Source organism: Musa acuminata, chromosome BXJ3-6 (genome assembly GCF_036884655.1).
Source record: "Musa acuminata AAA Group cultivar baxijiao chromosome BXJ3-6, Cavendish_Baxijiao_AAA, whole genome shotgun sequence".
Taxonomy (NCBI): domain Eukaryota; kingdom Viridiplantae; phylum Streptophyta; class Magnoliopsida; order Zingiberales; family Musaceae; genus Musa; species Musa acuminata.
Window position 1 is genome coordinate 12188175 of NC_088354.1, and position 18612 is coordinate 12206786.

The 18612-nt window shown below is 40.5% G+C and overlaps 3 protein-coding genes across 3 annotated transcripts; 1 reads left to right on the plus strand and 2 right to left on the minus strand.

Annotated features, from left to right (window-relative positions):
• The first annotated feature begins 5781 nt into the window (after nucleotides 1-5781).
• On the plus strand, nucleotides 5782-8077 carry LOC135639676 (acetolactate synthase 1, chloroplastic-like). The gene has a single exon (XM_065153540.1). The coding sequence runs from the start codon at nucleotides 5833-5835 to the stop codon at nucleotides 7813-7815; it is 1983 nt and encodes a 660-aa protein (XP_065009612.1). The 5' UTR covers nucleotides 5782-5832; the 3' UTR covers nucleotides 7816-8077.
• Nucleotides 8078-12469: 4392 nt separating this feature from the next.
• On the minus strand, nucleotides 12470-13416 carry LOC103987994 (nuclear transcription factor Y subunit C-4-like). The gene has a single exon (XM_009406481.3). It carries the CDS (start codon nucleotides 13262-13264, stop codon nucleotides 12623-12625), a length of 642 nt encoding a protein of 213 aa, XP_009404756.2. The 5' UTR covers nucleotides 13265-13416; the 3' UTR covers nucleotides 12470-12622.
• A 747-nt stretch (nucleotides 13417-14163) lies between these two features.
• On the minus strand, nucleotides 14164-18529 carry LOC103987995 (protein NUCLEAR FUSION DEFECTIVE 4). The gene is made up of 3 exons (XM_009406482.3): nucleotides 17728-18529; nucleotides 15498-16426; nucleotides 14164-14990 (listed from the first exon to the last, which is right to left on the minus strand). Exons 1-3 carry the CDS (start codon nucleotides 18061-18063, stop codon nucleotides 14480-14482), a joined length of 1776 nt encoding a protein of 591 aa, XP_009404757.1. The 5' UTR covers nucleotides 18064-18529; the 3' UTR covers nucleotides 14164-14479.
• Between the last annotated feature and the right edge of the window lie 83 nt (nucleotides 18530-18612).

Sequence of the window (18612 nt, forward strand, 5' to 3'; positions counted from 1 at the left end):
TATTTAAGTTTTTATAATTTACTCGTGTTTAAAATAATTTTTATATTTTTTAAAACATAACATATAAGTCTAAATTAATAGACGTTAGAGTTTTCTTACATTACAAACTCATAATAAACTATTAATATAATGACATATATAATTTAAGTAAAAAAATAGAGTCCATTTTAACCCTTGTGGTTTTTGTCATAAACCGTTTAGGCTCTTATATTTTAGTTTGTGTCTAAAATAACTTCTATATTTTTAAAAATATAGCATATAAGTCCCTCATGTTAAATTTGAGTTGACATATGTTAGAGTCTGAGTTCACATGTTGACTCACAATAAATCATTAATATAATAACATATATAATTTAAGTTAAAAAAGTATTTATCTTATCGAGGAAGAAGAAGCAATGGAGGTTGCAATGACAGATGAAGGTAGAGAGTCAAAAGTAAGAGAGGCCGGAGGCGAAGATAAAAGAGAGTTGAACCACCATGTCGCGATGGGTGCGAGCGTAGGAGAGTACGAAGTGAGAGGCAACGGGGGACGAAGATGCCCAAAATGAGGAAGAGAGATTAAGAGACCATTGCATTGCCAACGTTGGACTGGTCGATGCATATCCACTTGAGGTAGGACCGGAAGCTCCTGAACTTATCGTCAATGCGGGAGAAGCCACGTGTGTACAATGCCCTGTTAGGCAACAACGACTCATCTCACCATTGATGGTGATCTCAATTTTTTAATTTAAATTATATGTATTATTATATTAATAGTTTATTATAAGTCAGTATACCATGTAAGCAAACTCTAGCGTCTGTTAATGAGACTTAATAGGAGGGGCTTATATATATTAGTTATAGGTGCCCTACAAGTTAATCACATGAATGATGACACTTGTGACACGTTGCGATAATATCTTTACTTATTATTACTGGCATTTTATCACATATTAATTGGATGTATATTGTAATGTCTTTAAATCTGTGAAATAAGAATTGAATCATGATAAGATTATGATAATAAGACCGATTTATCTTTAAACACAGACCCTAAGTTATCATAGTCATAGGTTATTTAAGAATGACGTCGAGATAACCGGATAGACCGGTTCATTGTATACTCATTCATATAATGGAGGCGGTTGGTCTGATAGTCGCTTGTGTATAAACACTAGATGTATAGTGCAAGTGCTCATTGGAAAATGAGTTCACTGATTGATCTGCTTACAAAATATTATATGGTTAATGATACCTGATGTTAGATAACGATTCTGTAGTCTAAATTGTGTATCTGGTCCTTAAACTTGAGACACCAAAAATGTCTTATATGAGTACTCTATTCTTTGATGTTGGAGTTATAGGTTTGAAAGTTTCAGATCTGGTACAATTGATTCTCGAGAATAACAACTAACTTTACGAAGACGATTGAGTGTCAACAGAGGATCATCCACTCTCGGTATCGCGAGAGGAATATCCCATGTGTACTCATTCAAACAAAATCTCTAGCTAGGGTCGTTCGGATTAGAAAATCCGATTAGAGTGAGACTCAAATAAGATTTCATATGGGCCTAACATTACCATGCCCAATATATAATCTTTGAGATATTAGATGAATGAGGGGTTATAGACACATGATAACTAACGATAGATATGTTCAATGGAGTAGATCCCCTATATCATTTGGGGACTATGACATAGTAGCTCAGTACGAATATAGTCGATGAGTTGAGTGAATTATTATGAAGATAATAATTCACTATATCAAAAGGAGTTCTAATAGGATCGACTCACGGCCAACTCAGTATCAGACCTAAAGAGTCACACATATATGGTACATATTGCAACGAGCAGAGGTATAAATATGATGATTGGATAAGTGGATAAGATCCAATTTGATGATTGGATAGAGATCAAATTAGATGATTGGATAAGATCTAATTGAATAATCGAATATAGATCTAATGAGATTCATAGGCTAGAACTGTTGATGGTCGCCGCCTTGTGGTGTGCGTGGAGAGGGAGATCCTATAGCGATATGAGCATTATATCCCTTGTGTGGATCATCGCTAGAGAGGAGTACGCGAGTTCTCTTTCATCTCTTTCATCTATTCCGTTGAATCTGAAAATTTCGAGGATATACGATCTCCCCAAGTAACACTTCTCACACGATACATGTGATTTTTTGATTTTACAGTTTTCTCGTGCACCAATCGTCACACAACGACCAAGTACTTAAATTTGAAAAATCTGATTTTGTTTATTGTTTTCCGTTACGCATGAGATCCTGACTTTTGATTTCTTAGTAATATACTATGTTTTTAAAAATATATGTATTATTTTACATGTGAGCAAAACTATAAAAGCTTAAGTGACCAAAATCATATGAGCTAAAATAGATTTTTTTAAAATTTAAATTATATATATCATTATATTAATAATTTATTATGAGTTAACATGACACCTGAGTAATATTTGTTAACTCAGATTCACGTGAGAGACTTATATGTTATATTTTTAAAAATATAAGAGTTATTTTAGACACAAATAAATCATAAGGCCTTCCTCTTAAGGTACTGAACCACCAGCTCCTCGTCGGTGGGGTGGAACCTGAACCCAGGTGAGAGCCTCAGCACTCCATGCCCCGCAACAGCACCCGGCTTCCTGTCCATCTGCAACTCGAACCAGGAAACAGAGGAAAGAAACTACTGCACCCAGCAGCAACAACAACGACAGCGAGGTCTCTCTTTGTCGAGCTTAAGGTCGATTCATGCTTTTTCTTCGTCCGGTTAGCGGAAAGAAGGTGCAGGGAGCAAGTGGACAAGGAGGTGGAGAGGGCGAGAGCGTGGGTGGGGGTGGGGATGTGGGTGAGGGAGTGGTGGTGGTGGTGGTGGGCTTTATAGGAGAGGTTGCGGCCGCAAGGCGACGACTCCTGTGGCGTGAACCGGACTCAAACCTTTGACGCATCTTAAACAAATATAAAGAACATGTCTGGTGACAGCGATTCACATATCAAGTCATATGAAACTTCTCCTCTTAAGAGGATGAAGAAGAAGGAAACAGGGCAAAAAAGACTTCTTCCTCTTCTATATTTCTTGCTGCCAGAGCAATTCCAGGAGGAGAAGTAACTCCAACAACAAACCCCATCAAAACTCAAAGAGCTTCCTCCTCCTCCTCCTCTCTCTCTCTCTCTCTCTCTCTCTCTCTCTCTCTCTCTATATATATATATATATATATATATAGGATTAGTAGTAGGAAGACAAAAAAGAATCATTGATTAAAATGGAACTGGAGAATGCTTTCTTTAATTAGAAGAAGTCAAATTGAATAGACCAATGTGTCAAGAACTTTTTCCTTTTAATTATAGTAAAATATTGAAAAAAAATATTTGATGTAAATTAGCACATCAAATCAAACTAATGTTTCACATCGAAATAACAAAAAAAAAAAAGGAAAAGGGTGTGTTTTCTTTTTCTTCTTTTACGATCTGTCATTGACCAAATTACCCTCACCAAGTTTCATACTTTTAGGTGAGATTTCGCGACGACTGAAAGGACAATGTAGTCATTTCATGATTACGTCAGTCTTACGACAACTCCTTCTGGCCTGTGAGATAAAATCTTTGTATTTTTCTGTTATGACGAAACCATCCTCGGGCCATAAGATCCAATCGCTTGTGATAATATCTTTACTTATTATTACTGGCATTTTATTACATATTAATTGAATGTATATTGTAATGTCTTTAAATCTATGAAATAAGAATTGAATCATGATAAGATTATGATAATAAGACCGATTTATCTTTAAACGCAGACCCTAAGTTATTATAGTCATAGGTTATTTAAGAATGACATCGAGATAACCGGATAGACCGGTTCAATGTATACTCATTCATATAATGGAGGCGGTTGGTCTCATAGTCGCTTGTGTATAAACACTAGATGTATAGTGCAAGTGCTCATTGGAAAATGAGTTCACTGATTGATCCGCTTACAAAATACTATATGGTTAATGATACCTGATGTTAGACAACGATTCTGTAGTCTAAATTGTGTATCTGGTCCTTAAACTTGAGACACAAAAAATGTCTTATATGAGCACTTTATTCTTTGATGTTGGACTTATAGGTTTAAAAATTTTAGATCTGATACAATTGATTCTTGGGAATAATAACTAACTTTACGAAGACGATTGAGTGTCAACAGAGGATCATCCACTCTCGGTATCGCGAGAGAAATATCCCATGTATATTCGTTCAAACAAAATCTCTAGCCAGGGTCGTTCCGATTAGAGAATTCGATTAGAGCAAGACTCGAATAAGATTTTATATGGGTCTAACATTACCATGCCCAATATACAATATTTGAGATATTAGATGAATGAGGGATTATGGACACATGATAACTAATGATAGATATGTTCAATGGATTAGATCTACTGTACCATTTGGGTACTATGACATAGTAGCTCGGTACGAACATAGTCAATGAGTCGAGTGAATTATTATAAAGATAATAATTCACTATATCAGAAGGAGTTCTGATATGATCAACTCACGACCAACTCAATATCAGACCTAAAGAGTCACACACATATGGTAGATATTACGATGAGTAGAGGTATGAATACAAGATATCCACAGAGTCCCCAATTTGAATCATATCGATCAAATCAAACTGGATAAGTGGATAAGATCCAATTTGATGATTCGATAGAGATCAAATTAGAGATCTAATTGAATAATTGAATATAGATCTAATGAGATTCATAGGTAGAACTGTTGGTGGTCGCCGCCTTGCGGTGTGCGTGGAGAGGGAGATCCTATAGCGATATGAGCGTTACATTCCTTGTGTGGATCACCGCTAGAGAGGAGTATGCGAGTTCTCTTTCATCTATTCCATCGAATCTGAAAATTTCGGGGATATACGATCTCCCCAAGTAACACTTCTCACACGATATATGTGATTTTTTGATTTTTACAGTTTTCTCGTGCACCAATCGTCACACAACAACCAAGTACTTAACTTTGGGAAATCTGATTTTGTCTTTTGTTTTCCGTTGCGCATGAGATACTAACCCATGATTTCCCAATAATATATTATGTTTTTAAAAATATATGTATTATTTTACACGTGAGTAAAACTATAAAAACTTAAGTGATCCATGACCAAAATCATATGAGCTAAAATAGATCTTTTTTAAAATTTAAATTATATTTATTATTATATTAATAATTTATTATGAGTTAGCATAGTACGTGAGTAACTTTAACGTTTATTAACTCAGACTTCATGGAAGGAACTTATATGCTATATTTTTAAAAATATAAGAGTTATTTTAGACATAAATAAATCATAAGAGATTAAGTAGCCCATAACCAAAATCGCATGATTTAAAATAGATCTTAACCCTTTTAAATATATATTAAAAGATATAAATTTGAAGATAACTGAATGAGATACATCAGAATAATATTTTAGATATTAATTTTTATAGATAAATGAGTTATCATCACCCTATCAATATTTTAAATAAGAATATTATAAATATTTAAACTATTAATATTTATCATAATAATATTAGAGAAATGCAAACCTTCAAGTCATAAATAAAGTCATATTATTTTTGTGATTTACGAGGATACCCTCCTTTCCTGTTTACTACCATACCAAAGTAATGGTGACGAAGCAGTCAGCCTCGACTGCGGTGACCACACCCGCTCATGTCTGCGGTTTCCGATCTCAGCCACTCGTCCCGTTCTTCGTCCCTATAAATAATTAGTCCTCAATTGACTCACTCCCTCTCTTTCTGCTCATCCAGATTAAAAAACCCCTTTTTTTCGTCCCCCAAATGGCTTCCTCTGCGGCGGCGGCGGTGGCTGCTGCGGGAGCCGTGATCACCCCATCGAAGTCATCCCACCCGCCCTTCTCCGCTGCCTACCGCCTCCCCTTCCCCCTCCCCAAGCCCCTCCATTCACTCTCCACCCGCCACCCCCACGTCCGGCCCATCTCCGCCTCCGCGGACCGCCGCCAGCCCCCCTCCGCTGCCGCCCCCACTGCCGATGCCACGACCGCCCCTCTCCTCCGTAACTTCGCCCCGGATGAGCCCCGCAAGGGCGCCGACATCCTAGTCGAGGCCCTTGAGCGGGAGGGCGTCACCGACCTTTTCGCCTACCCCGGCGGCGCCTCCATGGAGATCCATCAGGCTCTCACCCGCTCGCCATCTATCACCAACCACCTCCTCCGGCACGAGCAGGGGGAGGTCTTCGCTGCCTCTGGATACGCCCGCTCCACTGGTCGCCCTGGCGTGTGCATCGCCACCTCCGGCCCTGGCGCCACCAATCTCGTCTCCGGTCTTGCCGATGCCCTCCTTGACTCCGTCCCTCTCGTCGCCATCACCGGCCAGGTCCCTCGCCGCATGATCGGCACCGACGCTTTCCAGGAGACCCCCATCGTTGAGGTCACCAGATCCATCACCAAGCACAACTACCTGGTCCTCAACGTTGATGACATTCCCCGCATCATTAAAGAAGCCTTCTTCGTAGCCACCACGGGCCGCCCTGGCCCGGTGCTCGTTGACATCCCCAAGGACATCCAGCAGCAGCTTGCCATCCCTGTATGGGACCCACCGCTCCGCCTTCCCGGCTACATCTCCCGCCTCCCCAGGCTTCCTGCACGCCCTCTGCTCGATCAGATCCTCCGCCTGGTGTCGGAATCCCGTCGCCCAGTCCTCTATGTTGGTGGTGGCTGCTTGAACTCTAGCGAGGAGCTTCATCGGTTTGCAGACCTTACTGGCATCCCCATTGCAAGTACCCTAATGGGTCTCGGGGCCTATCCCACCGATGCTGAGCTATCATTGAAGATGTTGGGAATGCATGGGACGGTCTATGCCAACTATGCCATCGATAAAGCTGATCTGTTGCTTGCATTTGGTGTAAGGTTTGATGACCGTGTGACTGGAAAGATTGAAGCTTTTGCTAGCAGAGCAAAGATTGTGCACATTGACATTGATCCGGCTGAGATCGGGAAGAACAAGCAGCCACACGTTTCAATCTGTGCTGATGTGAAGTTGGCGTTGCAGGGAATGAATGCATTGATGGAGGAGACTGAGATTTATCGAAAGTTTGACTTTTCGACCTGGAGAGAAGAACTGGACAAGCAGAAGAAGATATACCCATTAAACTATAAGACTTTTGGGGATCAGATTCCTCCCCAGTATGCAATTCAGGTGCTTGATGAGCTAACGAATGGGGAGGCAATCATTACTACTGGTGTTGGGCAGCACCAGATGTGGGCCGCACAATATTACTCATACAAGAGGGCACGGCAGTGGCTGACATCAGCCGGACTAGGTGCTATGGGTTTCGGTTTACCAGCAGCAGCTGGTGCAGCTGTTGGGAATCCAGGCGTTACTGTCGTGGACATTGATGGGGATGGTAGTTTCCAGATGAATGCTCAGGAACTGGCAATGATTCGGATTGAGAATCTTCCTGTCAAGATTATGGTGTTGAACAACCAGCATTTGGGCATGGTCGTGCAATGGGAAGATCGATTCTACCATAGAAACAGGGCACATACTTATCTGGGGAACCCAGCAAATGAGACTGAGGTATTCCCTGATTTCTTGAAAATCTCAGAGGGGTATGGCATACCTGCTGCTCGTGTCACGAAGAAGAGTGAGGTTAGAGAAGCAATCAGGAAGATGCTGGAAACATCGGGGCCTTACTTGTTGGATGTGATCGTGCCACATGAGGAACATGTGTTGCCTATGATTCCAAGTGGCGGTGCGTTTAAAGATATGATACTTGATGGAGATGGAAGAACACCATATTAGTGCTTTTTAAGATAGGTAATCAGTTCAGTTCTGTTGTGGCATTGAGTATCAGTTCTGTTCTGTCGTGGCTTGAACTATGTATTTAGGACACTATAGTACTATCTTTCCTGTTGGTATGATGAGTTTTTCTCTGGCTATGGTCATATCTATGAACTACGAAATGTTATAGTCATGTCTACGACCTACGAGGACTGGTCAATCTTTTTCTTCCGTCTTGTTGTGTGTTTTGATCATTAGTTATTACAAAGTTTGTTCGCTATCACTTATTTGGTATTGCTGGGTGTCCTTGTTGCATTTTCAGGGATTTTGTTTTATAAGCTTAAGAATAATTTCCTGCTTATGGCTTTTTTAAGTTCCATCATTCCATGAGAATATAGCTTCACTTTTTGCTTCCATTTCTTGTTTCTACTTAACTTGTTTACTTCAATATATCTGAAGCTTTTCTCCCTTGCCAATAGAAATGGTCACTGTAATGGTTTATATTTTAGCATGTATTTAATCTAATTCATGTGTACTAACCTAATCATGGAGCCAGGCTGTGCTCGTATGCACGCTGAGATTATTGAATGTGAAACCTGTGGAGGAAGTGCTTCTTTCCTTTCTTTTTTTACCTCAAAATTTCTTTTCATGCTATGTTTATTCTGTATCATTGTATTTCTTATATATTTTAAGATTTTAGAATGATTCTAAGAATGAATCATGCTTAAAGATTTTAGAATTAATCTAAGAATCAAAGGTGAGGTGCAGTAAATAATGGCCTAAGGAACAGGGGAACATTAAAAACAGAAAATCTTTGTTTATTTGCACTTTTGCAGAAAGTATGAATATGTGGATAAGGAGAGGACAGTGCGCAATATTTTCCTTTGGGCTTTACATCACAGCCTCAAATGAGTTATAGCTCATTTCATACTAGGTTTAAATTAAGCCATTTTGGTTCATATGGGGTAATTTAGTTCATTCAAGTCTGTGGATAGGTGTCTTTTTAGAAAGCATATCTAGGGATTCCTTTTTTTATTTGTTCAAATAGAACGATTGGTAAAAAAGAGTTAAAGTTGCATAGCAGAATTCTGCTGCTACATTTCAGCTAGTTAATTCCAGAAGTGAAAACTCAGTTCTTCTCACTCTTATTTCTTTTCAATTAATGTAATACATTTTTTTTTTATTTTGGACTGATATGCCTATCTTTGGTTTGTGGATTTAATCTTTTCCCGACTAGACAGCCTTCTCATCCAAAATTATTGTTTTGGACAGATCACGGAGTAGAATTCAGATCCTTGATTAGTATTAGTTTGATCTATTCAGTTCAGATAAGATGCATTAAATGAAGGTTGGACCAAGTCTTATCTTGTGATGCAAAGGCCAAGCCTCAAGTTTGTAGATATATTGCTGCTTTCTTTACCTCATGCTGTTGATTAAATTGTATAAGGTGTTCGATTGACATATTATATATTGCTAGAATGTACCATTAAAAGAAGCTAGGATTGCTAAATCTATGATCCACTGCTCTCTCTTCAAATATGTTTGCCCAAATGGTGTCTTTTACTGATGAAGGTACAAGATATTTCCTTTTTTCAGTGACAAATCTACTTGTTGAGACTTATGCAAGAACTGAATTGTTTTGGCCAACTGATAATTGTTTGCTTTTATATGGCCAGGATAGCAACATGATGAATCAGATCACAATAATATTGACAAATAGGGAGGGAATTGTGGGAGGTTAGAAGGGTAGTGAGGAAGAAGTATAAGGTTTTAAACTTGACAAACTTACCAGGAAATAAGGGCCCAGGAGCCACAAGAGCTCTTTTAATTCATTAGGAAAAATGCATGTGAATGTGAAAGTGCTTCAGGGCTTGGTGATTGCATATAGACATTTTTCTTCTTTAGACAGACAACTTGATGTAACTTGGTGTTGGACTGTCTTTTCTCATCTGAAGATTGAGGAGTCCTAATTGGAATTGTAATCTGGTGAAATAACTGGCTGCAAATTGCAGGTCATAGTTCCCTTCTTGCCACATCCTTGTCCTTTTCTCCTACCTGTGTCTCCCTGGCCTGCACTACTTATATCCATTCCCTTTTACTGATTACAATACACATGACCATATCTGTTGGAAATGATTAGTTAAGATGTCATACAAAGAAGGTTCTTGTAGCATGAAACAAAGATCTGTGACATGATCCTAAGCAGAGGTTGATTTTTTTTTTTTCCTGTGAATGTAATGGATTTAGTAAGAAGGGGATCCCTCTCTAGCTCAATAAGGGATCCCACAATTTCATGTTCTGCTGCACTAATGAGTAGCTCAAGATAAATTTAGGGATTTGAAAAATTACACTATAATTAGGGTGAAAATTTCACATGAGTAGGACAATATAGACATGCATACATATAATAGCATGCGTGCGTGTGTATATATATATATATATACTTGAATTAAGAGAAGTAGAGGCAAAACCACAGCAGACTTAGATAAGCAAAATCCTCCGTATAACAAAAAGGGAAATTTTAAATTTTTTTCCTTAGAAACCTCTAAACTTTGTTTATTACTTCAACTCTGTGTGTGTGTATATGTATATATATATATGTATATATATACATATATATGTATATATATATATATGTATGTATATATATGTATATATATATATATATATGTATATATATGTATATATATATATATATATATACACACACATATATATATATATACACACACATATATATATATATACACACATTGTATACATATATATATATATACACACATATATATATATATACACACATATATATATATATACACACACATATATATATATATACACATATATATGTATGTATGTACAAAATAAAAATAATCATAGTGTAGTATGCATGAGAACTTTTCAATGTTCTGAGACCTAAATCTGATCTTTGTAACTTTATGATTCTTTTCTATAACAAGTTTACCTAATAAAAACATGAAACTATTGAGAGACTAGACAGCATGTTTTTAACATCTGCACTGTGCATGGACAATCATGGAAGTATGACTTGGTCTTCTGCCTAAATGTTCAGTTGTTGCCAAAGAAATGGCATGTCCTAAGCATAACAGCTTTGATGTACACATAAAGAGTACATATAATATGTATCATTAAATATAATGCATGTCATCAGATAAATACGATATAATTAAAAAATATCCATGCTATGAGGATTTATCTATGTGATTATACATAGGATGAGCATTCAAATTATAAGTCGTAGTGTCGATAATGCCTTATAAGTTAGGCAGTCCAAAGCTAAAACAATTTGTAAGTGACACAAAAGGAATCTATGTCAAAATAGTTTGATTTAGGATCACTCTCATAATTTCATCATGGATTTAAAAGACAAAAAGTAATAATCAGAAATTACTAACACACACACATGAAAGACTCTTAAAAGTTCAAGTAACTGTTTATCAATCCCTCACTGAACTGGGTAACCTCTGGTTCCACACTGTAAGAACAAAGTTCAGAAACAGGCTGCAGGCTTATTCTTTTCACTGTCAGGTAAAGAGCCAAGGGGTTGATCTTACTATGGTTAGAGTAGCTTACTTGAATTAAGATAAAAATTTTGCTTCATTAACAACTGACTGAATGTTGCAGATGAGGATGATGGGTTCTACTTCAGCTATGAAATCATGTTTGGCTTTGACTGGTCTTCAGAACACAATTCAGCCTAGCTAGATATATTTTTTCAGCAAACTGTTGGATTTCAGAGGAAAAAACAGTTTGGGATTACAGATGTGAAGGAAGAATTCTGAAATATGATGCAACAATTTAGCCTGTGGAAATGATCTCTTCAACTTGTACCACTATGCCATCATTGCTGGAACCTTTTTATGTTCACCTTCCTAGCTCTCTGCAGCAATAGCTGAATTGGATAAGAAGGATGAATGAAGAGATTGGAGATCAAGATTGTGTGGCCTAGTTTGGTCTTAGTAGGATATGGATTTGGGTGGAAGTTCTGAGTTGAAATGTTCTTGGCCCCTCAATATATCTCCTCATCTGAAAGAAGCTGGCCTTTGGACCAGCTGATCATGATTGCCAGCATCCAGTTTTCCTTGAAAGCAACATCAGTTTTCCTTTTCTCTACCTCATTTTACCTTTTTACCAAAACTGGGCTTTGTCACCAATCTTTCTGAAGCTACAGACATGTAACCTATGAAAGCAACATCAGTTTTCCTTTGCTCTTCCTCATTTTACTTTCTTGAGTGTGTGGCTTCAGCTTTATTGTATTGGTTCAACCTGTTGCATGTTTTATGTTTCTGCTCTAGCATTGTATCATATTCTTAGGATGGATTACTTGTGATATATATTCAATCTCTTCCTAGATAAAAGTTCCAAGTTATTGAATTATATTCCCTTCTACAACCTTTTGAAATGGTTGACTGGTCTGTTCTTACAGGACTGATGACCAACACAATGTGTAGATATTTTGATGATTTATACTAGAATATATTCATCCCAAGATAATCGAAACTTGATATCTTAATGTAGCTGATAATTGTAGAAATTATTATGGGCATTCACTGACTAATACAATCGAGTGTCAAATGCTTTCTTCTTGGTGGAGATGAAGGAATACAAAGAGAATTAAGAGTGATGAAGGAATCTAAAGAGAACTCAAACCAAGTGATGTTAATGGAAGCAAGCATCCGATCGATTCATGAGAACAGTGTCAGAGCCCATCATCACAAGCAGTGTTGATCTCTACGTACATGAGCAATGAAGGAAAGCATGGAAGAGAAGCCACAGTTATGTCTGATCTCTATGTGCATCATCTTCCTCACTGGGAACCGGGCGGCGGTGGAGGAGCAGCATATCCCGGCCCGTCCAAACTCTGACCGCTGCCATCCTCCGAAAGCCCCTGGTGCCACATTGGCTGCCAAGCCTGCGCCGGCTGCTGCGCGTACATGGAGGGATCGATTCCGGCCACCGCAGGCTGCCCCATCATGACTCTTGGCGGCGCCGGCTGTCCCATGGGAGGATAGTAGTAGGGCACGCCGGCGGCCGCACCACCCACCCCGCCGCCTCCCGCCAGTCCGAGTCCCTCTTCCTTCACCTCCTCTCTCGGCACAATGTCGACGAGGAAGTCGAATATCTCGGTCTGCGAGATGGCCGCGGCGATGTCGTTCTTCTGCAGCGTGCGCCGCTTGTTCTCCTCCGCGTGGAGCCACGAGCGGATGGTGAGCTCGAGGATGAACAGCTCGCAGGCCTTGGCGAACAGTATGGGGGCCTCCGCCGATATCATCCGCACGTCCTCGTCGGCCTTCATGATCTTCTTGATCCGCGCCAGGGGGAGCTGGTGGTTCTTGAAGTCGGTGGCTTGCTCGATCTCCTGCCGCTGGTAGTTCCAGAACATCTGCAGCTGCTGGAGGAGATGATGGAAGGGCGCCTGTGGATACGAGTGCAGCTGCTGGTTGTCCATGCAACGAGCTCAACAATGGAGGGGGAGGAAAGAGAGGCAATCTTTGCCTCCGGAGTTGGATCTTTCGGCCTCTTTCTACCGGATAGCTTCTCCTTCCTCGGAGTGGCAGAGCTGGGCGACAAAGGTACGGAAGAATGGGTCAGCTTTAGCAATGGCGCCAGTGGTGCTTAGCATGAGTAGACCTCAGATTGCGGAGGTAGGGGATATAGTGATAGGGGAAACGGATAATGTCAGATGTGGACTGTCAAGAAACAAGGCGGCCTTATCCTGCATACCTTCTTTGTGTAGAGGTTGACTTGGGATGTTTTAGCTTTCCTTATTGGCTTGTTACTGAGGAAATCAAATGGAGAAAGAATTTGGAAATGAGAGAGAGAGAGAGAGAGAGAGATAGAGAGAGAGAGAGAGAGAGAGAGAGAGAGAGAGAGGAAAATGTCATAAATGATCAAAAATTGACATATATGTTTATTTTACAGTATCATTGCATATACTTCACATAGATAGAAGATATCATGCTAATTGTTGGCAGATATTATCTAGTAGATAATAGCAAATATGTTATATCTAGTAAGCAGATTTATGCATCAGCAGGCAGTCTTTTGACATGACAAGATTATAGCTCATTATTTCAAGAAGAACTCTCATTGAAGAGAACAAAGAAAATGGACTTTGCTCAGAAATGAATTTATCAGTTGAAACAGCCATATCCATGGAAAGTGAAGCTTCAGTGACCTCATTGTATGTGTTCAAGAGACTGGCCTCAAATCTAAATGTCAGGGAAGATGTTCATGGTGATGATTATGGTGATTTCAGATAAGGTTTGGCAGTGAGTGTGCCTGTGCTAATATGTGAGTCCTTCAAGACCACAAACCTGTATTGCAGAAATCAAATTCAATCAATCAGAAAAAAGATATCATCTCAGATTAAGATATATCTGATAACAAGTCATAGATGCTTAGAATCAAAGTTCTATACCAAAATGTCAATTGATGCATCATAATAAATATATTACAGAGCACAATACTCAAGCTGATACTTTCCAGAAGAAAAAGGAAGAAGAAGCACAGTTCTGGCCTGCATCGATCTCTCTTCCGGGAGAACCTGCAGCCAACTCTTATTGCACTTATCACAAGGAGGAAAGCATCTCTGTCTCAATGGCTAACCAAATACCCAACATTAAAAGAGCTTGAGATAGATGGCAAATTTTGATGCAGAAGACTATGTGCGAGCGCGCCCGTAAAGGTTGAGGTAGACGATTCTAGTCCTGTAAACAAGAATGAGGCTCAAGATAACTGCGATGACACAGAGTCCTGACATGATCAGTGAACTGAAGAAGAAACAGATGGACCCTTTGCATTTCAATGGTTCCTCCACATCGAGTAGAGCACCTTCCAACAGTCTACGAACTCGCAGCAATGAGCTGCGGATTCCGTGAGCTTGTTTCTCTGCTTCGTGGTCGTAAATTACACTGGCAATGAGGCCGGAGAAGATTAATGAACCAGCAGGATTAGCCACCGTAAGAAAATTGTACAGAGCTCCAAAGTTCTTCAAGCCAAACAGCTCCGATGCAGCAGCGGGGACTATAGCCCAGTGAGCTCCATATCCGAGTCCAATCAGCAAGGTTCCGATGTACATTGTTCCAGGCCAAGCCATGGCAAAGAATAAGTGTCCTATTGCCATTACAATCTGGAAACAAGCCAAAGCCACATGCCTTGGATATGCATGGTCCCTGATAAGAAACTACACACTGTCACTACTAAGAGATGAATAATCAATACCGAAAAGAAACCCAGAGTTCGATACGATGTCAAAACATGAATAATCAATACCAAAAAGATAAATTTGGCCAGCCAGTTATGTTAACTTTTAGAACAAGATACAGAAAAGAAAACGTAGATGGATTACTCGTGACATTCTTATGACATCCTTCAATATATACCAGAGATGGAGTTAATTTGCAGTGACTTATTCCTGTATCTGACTTAACTTTTCCTAATGCAATCACCAATCTAACATGACACAAGACAGATGCTTCCTCAATGGCTACAAGATCAACAAATAAACCTTCCCTAGGACTAAACCAAATTGGTAGATATCTGATTTCTTCATAAAGTGACAGTAAGATTCTTCAGAATCTTTGTGCAGAAACTTACTGGTGCCTCTAATTTCTTTGTAGATAAGAAGTCATTTCAACTATCATTTCAAATGAAAATTAGGTTGAACAAAACAATCATACCTCACGATAACCTCAGATAAATAGCCTCCACCTACTCGACCAAGAAAGTTCCAAATGCTGATCATGGAGACAAAAATATGAGCCTCGTCATAACCCAAAGACTCGCTCATCTGACCAAGATTGTCAATGACCGTCAACCCAGAGCCTGATCCCAGGAGAAGAGAGACAAACATGAGCCAAAAGTCTGCCTTTATCAGTGCCTGCATCAAGGTGAAGTCTTCTCCTCTGTGAGGGCCTCTCTTCTTCTTCACCCTGACTGCTCCATCAGCAGCAGCTTGGAACAGCTTTGCTTGCAAGTGAGCGATCCGCTTCTGCCTTTCTGATGCAGGAAGCAGGTCGACATCCTTGGGCTTTTCATCCTCAACCTCACTGAAAATGACCTCATTTTGTTCTGCAGATTTGCTTGACTCTCCATTTGAAGGTTCAGGCAACAGAAACTCTTGAACAGGAGAGACGACATCGAAATGGAAGGTCAGCAGCAAAGGAATGACAACAGGAACTATCAAGAGAAAGAGCAGCACCACCGTGAACACGATGATCACGGCGCGGCTGAGGTCAACCAGGTCTTCCAGCAGCATGACACCCATCAAGTAAGCAGCAAGGAGCAAGCAAATGCTGTAGACGAACATGAAACTAGATTGATCCGAAGGTCTCACTTGCCTGTGGCCACCGACGGGCCTGACAATAAACATCAAGGAGATGACCACCATCGATGGTCCAACCGCAACCATGAAGATCAAAGCGGCATGATCGGGTGTATGTATCATCGCAAAGATCTGCGTCAAGATTGCACCACTGAGACCAGCAAAGCCTTTCAATATGCCCACTATAGGGCCCCTGCTCTTAGGAAAGTTTTGTACACACGAAACCAGCGCAGCTGTGTTGAAGTACGTCTCTCCATTTGTCCCCACAAATATGAGAATGCACATCTGTGCACGAAGCAGAGAAGGATAAAGAAGGTTACTCGTAGAATTAACCCACTTTGAAGCTCTAAGCAACAGTATAACACATGATTACCATGCTGGAATGTTCAAAGAGATCGAACAACAACAGAAGATAAGTGATCAATGTTGCTGCTAAGTTACATGTTGGCACTGAACTTTGAACAGATGAATGCTGCTGACATTTCACTCGAGAGATGATGAAGAACAGTCATTTCAGTCATGCATGGGAATTGTCTAGATATCAAATGCAAGGAGGCTCTACTTCGAAATCAGATGATGCAGAGCACAGTGAAAACGTCATTAAGAAGGCAACAGATGGATGGAGAACCAACTATGATCGCGTATAAATCATGTTTTGAACAGGATTGCAATGAGCATTATACTAATTTGCAATAAACAAACCGAATGCTGCACTCAAACAAATCATGACTGTGGCAGAAAGACAATACCGAAGTGAATATGCGATAAAACTACAAAGGAAATAAATTTAATGTTCCCTTATTTCCCACAATAAAATAGCTTGTAAATCCCAAACACAGGTGTTTGTTTCAGATTCTTAAAGCTAAATGGACCAACACCCACTCGAATGAAGACTCACCTTTCTACATCCCCTCGATGAAGAGAATCATGATGTCCGCTAATAGCTTTCCAAGTGATTAGGTGCATTTGACCATGTGTGCATGAGAAGCAGTGCTCATTCTAATTTATGTGGAGTGCTCACAGTTCTTTAATCCTCTCAAAGAAACCATGAAAAGCAGATTGCTTCTCTGCAACTCAGAGAGGAACTACAAAATAGTCGAAAGAACTATTCTGAACAAAGTTATATTTGCATCTGAACAAGAGGAGATTGGCTATTCTAACAGTCATGGATCTCCCAACAATGTTTTTGGCAAAGCAAGAGATTAAGTTTCAATTTGCAGCGTGTTGCTTGGAAACTAAAAGAATCAAATAACATCAGTGAACAACTTGACCAAATGAAATGATGAAAACATCGATGAAAGAAGGTGGGAGAACTCCTTTATCTCAATCATTCACACCAAAACAACATAAAGAATCAGCGGGAGAACTCCTATGTAAAATCTCATTCAGGGGAAGTGCTATCCGAACGATAACCCACACACCAGGTCATGATTCATGAAATCGAAATCATGAACTTCGAATTCGTAGCTAATTCCAGTGATCCTCTCGATTTCTGATTCATTCAAGGAGCAGAAATGGCAAACAGCGACTGTTTGATGAAAATACCAACACCAAAACAAAAGAGTACGGAGGAAGAATCCACTCACCGCCCACAGTGGCAACACGGGGGCTCTTCCGGTCACGATGAGCCAAACCCAGCCGTAGCCCACGAAGTTCTGCAACACCCCGATTAGCAGCGCCGCCCAGAGCGGGAGGATCTCGCAGAGGCTCCCGGCGAGGAAGCCGATGCTGTCGCCCAGATCCTTGGCGACGCCGAGCCTCGCGATCTGGCGTTGGTTGTAGCCCAGGGAGCTCTTGATGACCGGCGACAGGCTGCCAAAGAGGTACCCGATCCCTGCGACGGCCTGCACCCACATTGCGGCCACGAACACGAGCCATCTGTTGTGCAACAACGTGCCCAGCCTCCCTCGCAGCTCACCCATCGCCTCCCGACCAAATCAAGATCGCAAAGTCCTCACCAAAGCTCGGATCTTTTCTCCCGACTTCCCGGTAGATGCGCCCGGAACGCAATCTAAAGGCCTCCCGTGCCTCTTTTACACCAGAAAAATATCAAATCTTGATTCAAGAAACCAAAGAAGGAACACTCGAAGTAGATTCTCCAAGTCAAATCAGATTTCCTCCCTTCCAAGAACCAAACTTTTCTGCTCTTGCAATTACATATGCATTAATTAGGGGGGATGATACCGATCAAAATTTTCTACGGTGGAGGGAGAAGCTTTCTTCCGGGGCCAACCCTACGGACGAAGCAGGGCACGGAACACGAACGCCGGTATCACACGCGGGGACGGTCGGGTCAGCGACCTGCATAGACTATTAACTTGTCAGCGTTGCAATCGAGCCTTGTGGATGTCCGGATGCGATGGCCAGCTGGGAACGACAGCCGCCCCGTGGAATGTTTCCCTGCCTGGATCGAGATCAGCGAACACCACCACTTCCCCTACCCATCTCTGCCATGTAGCCACCTAGTGACG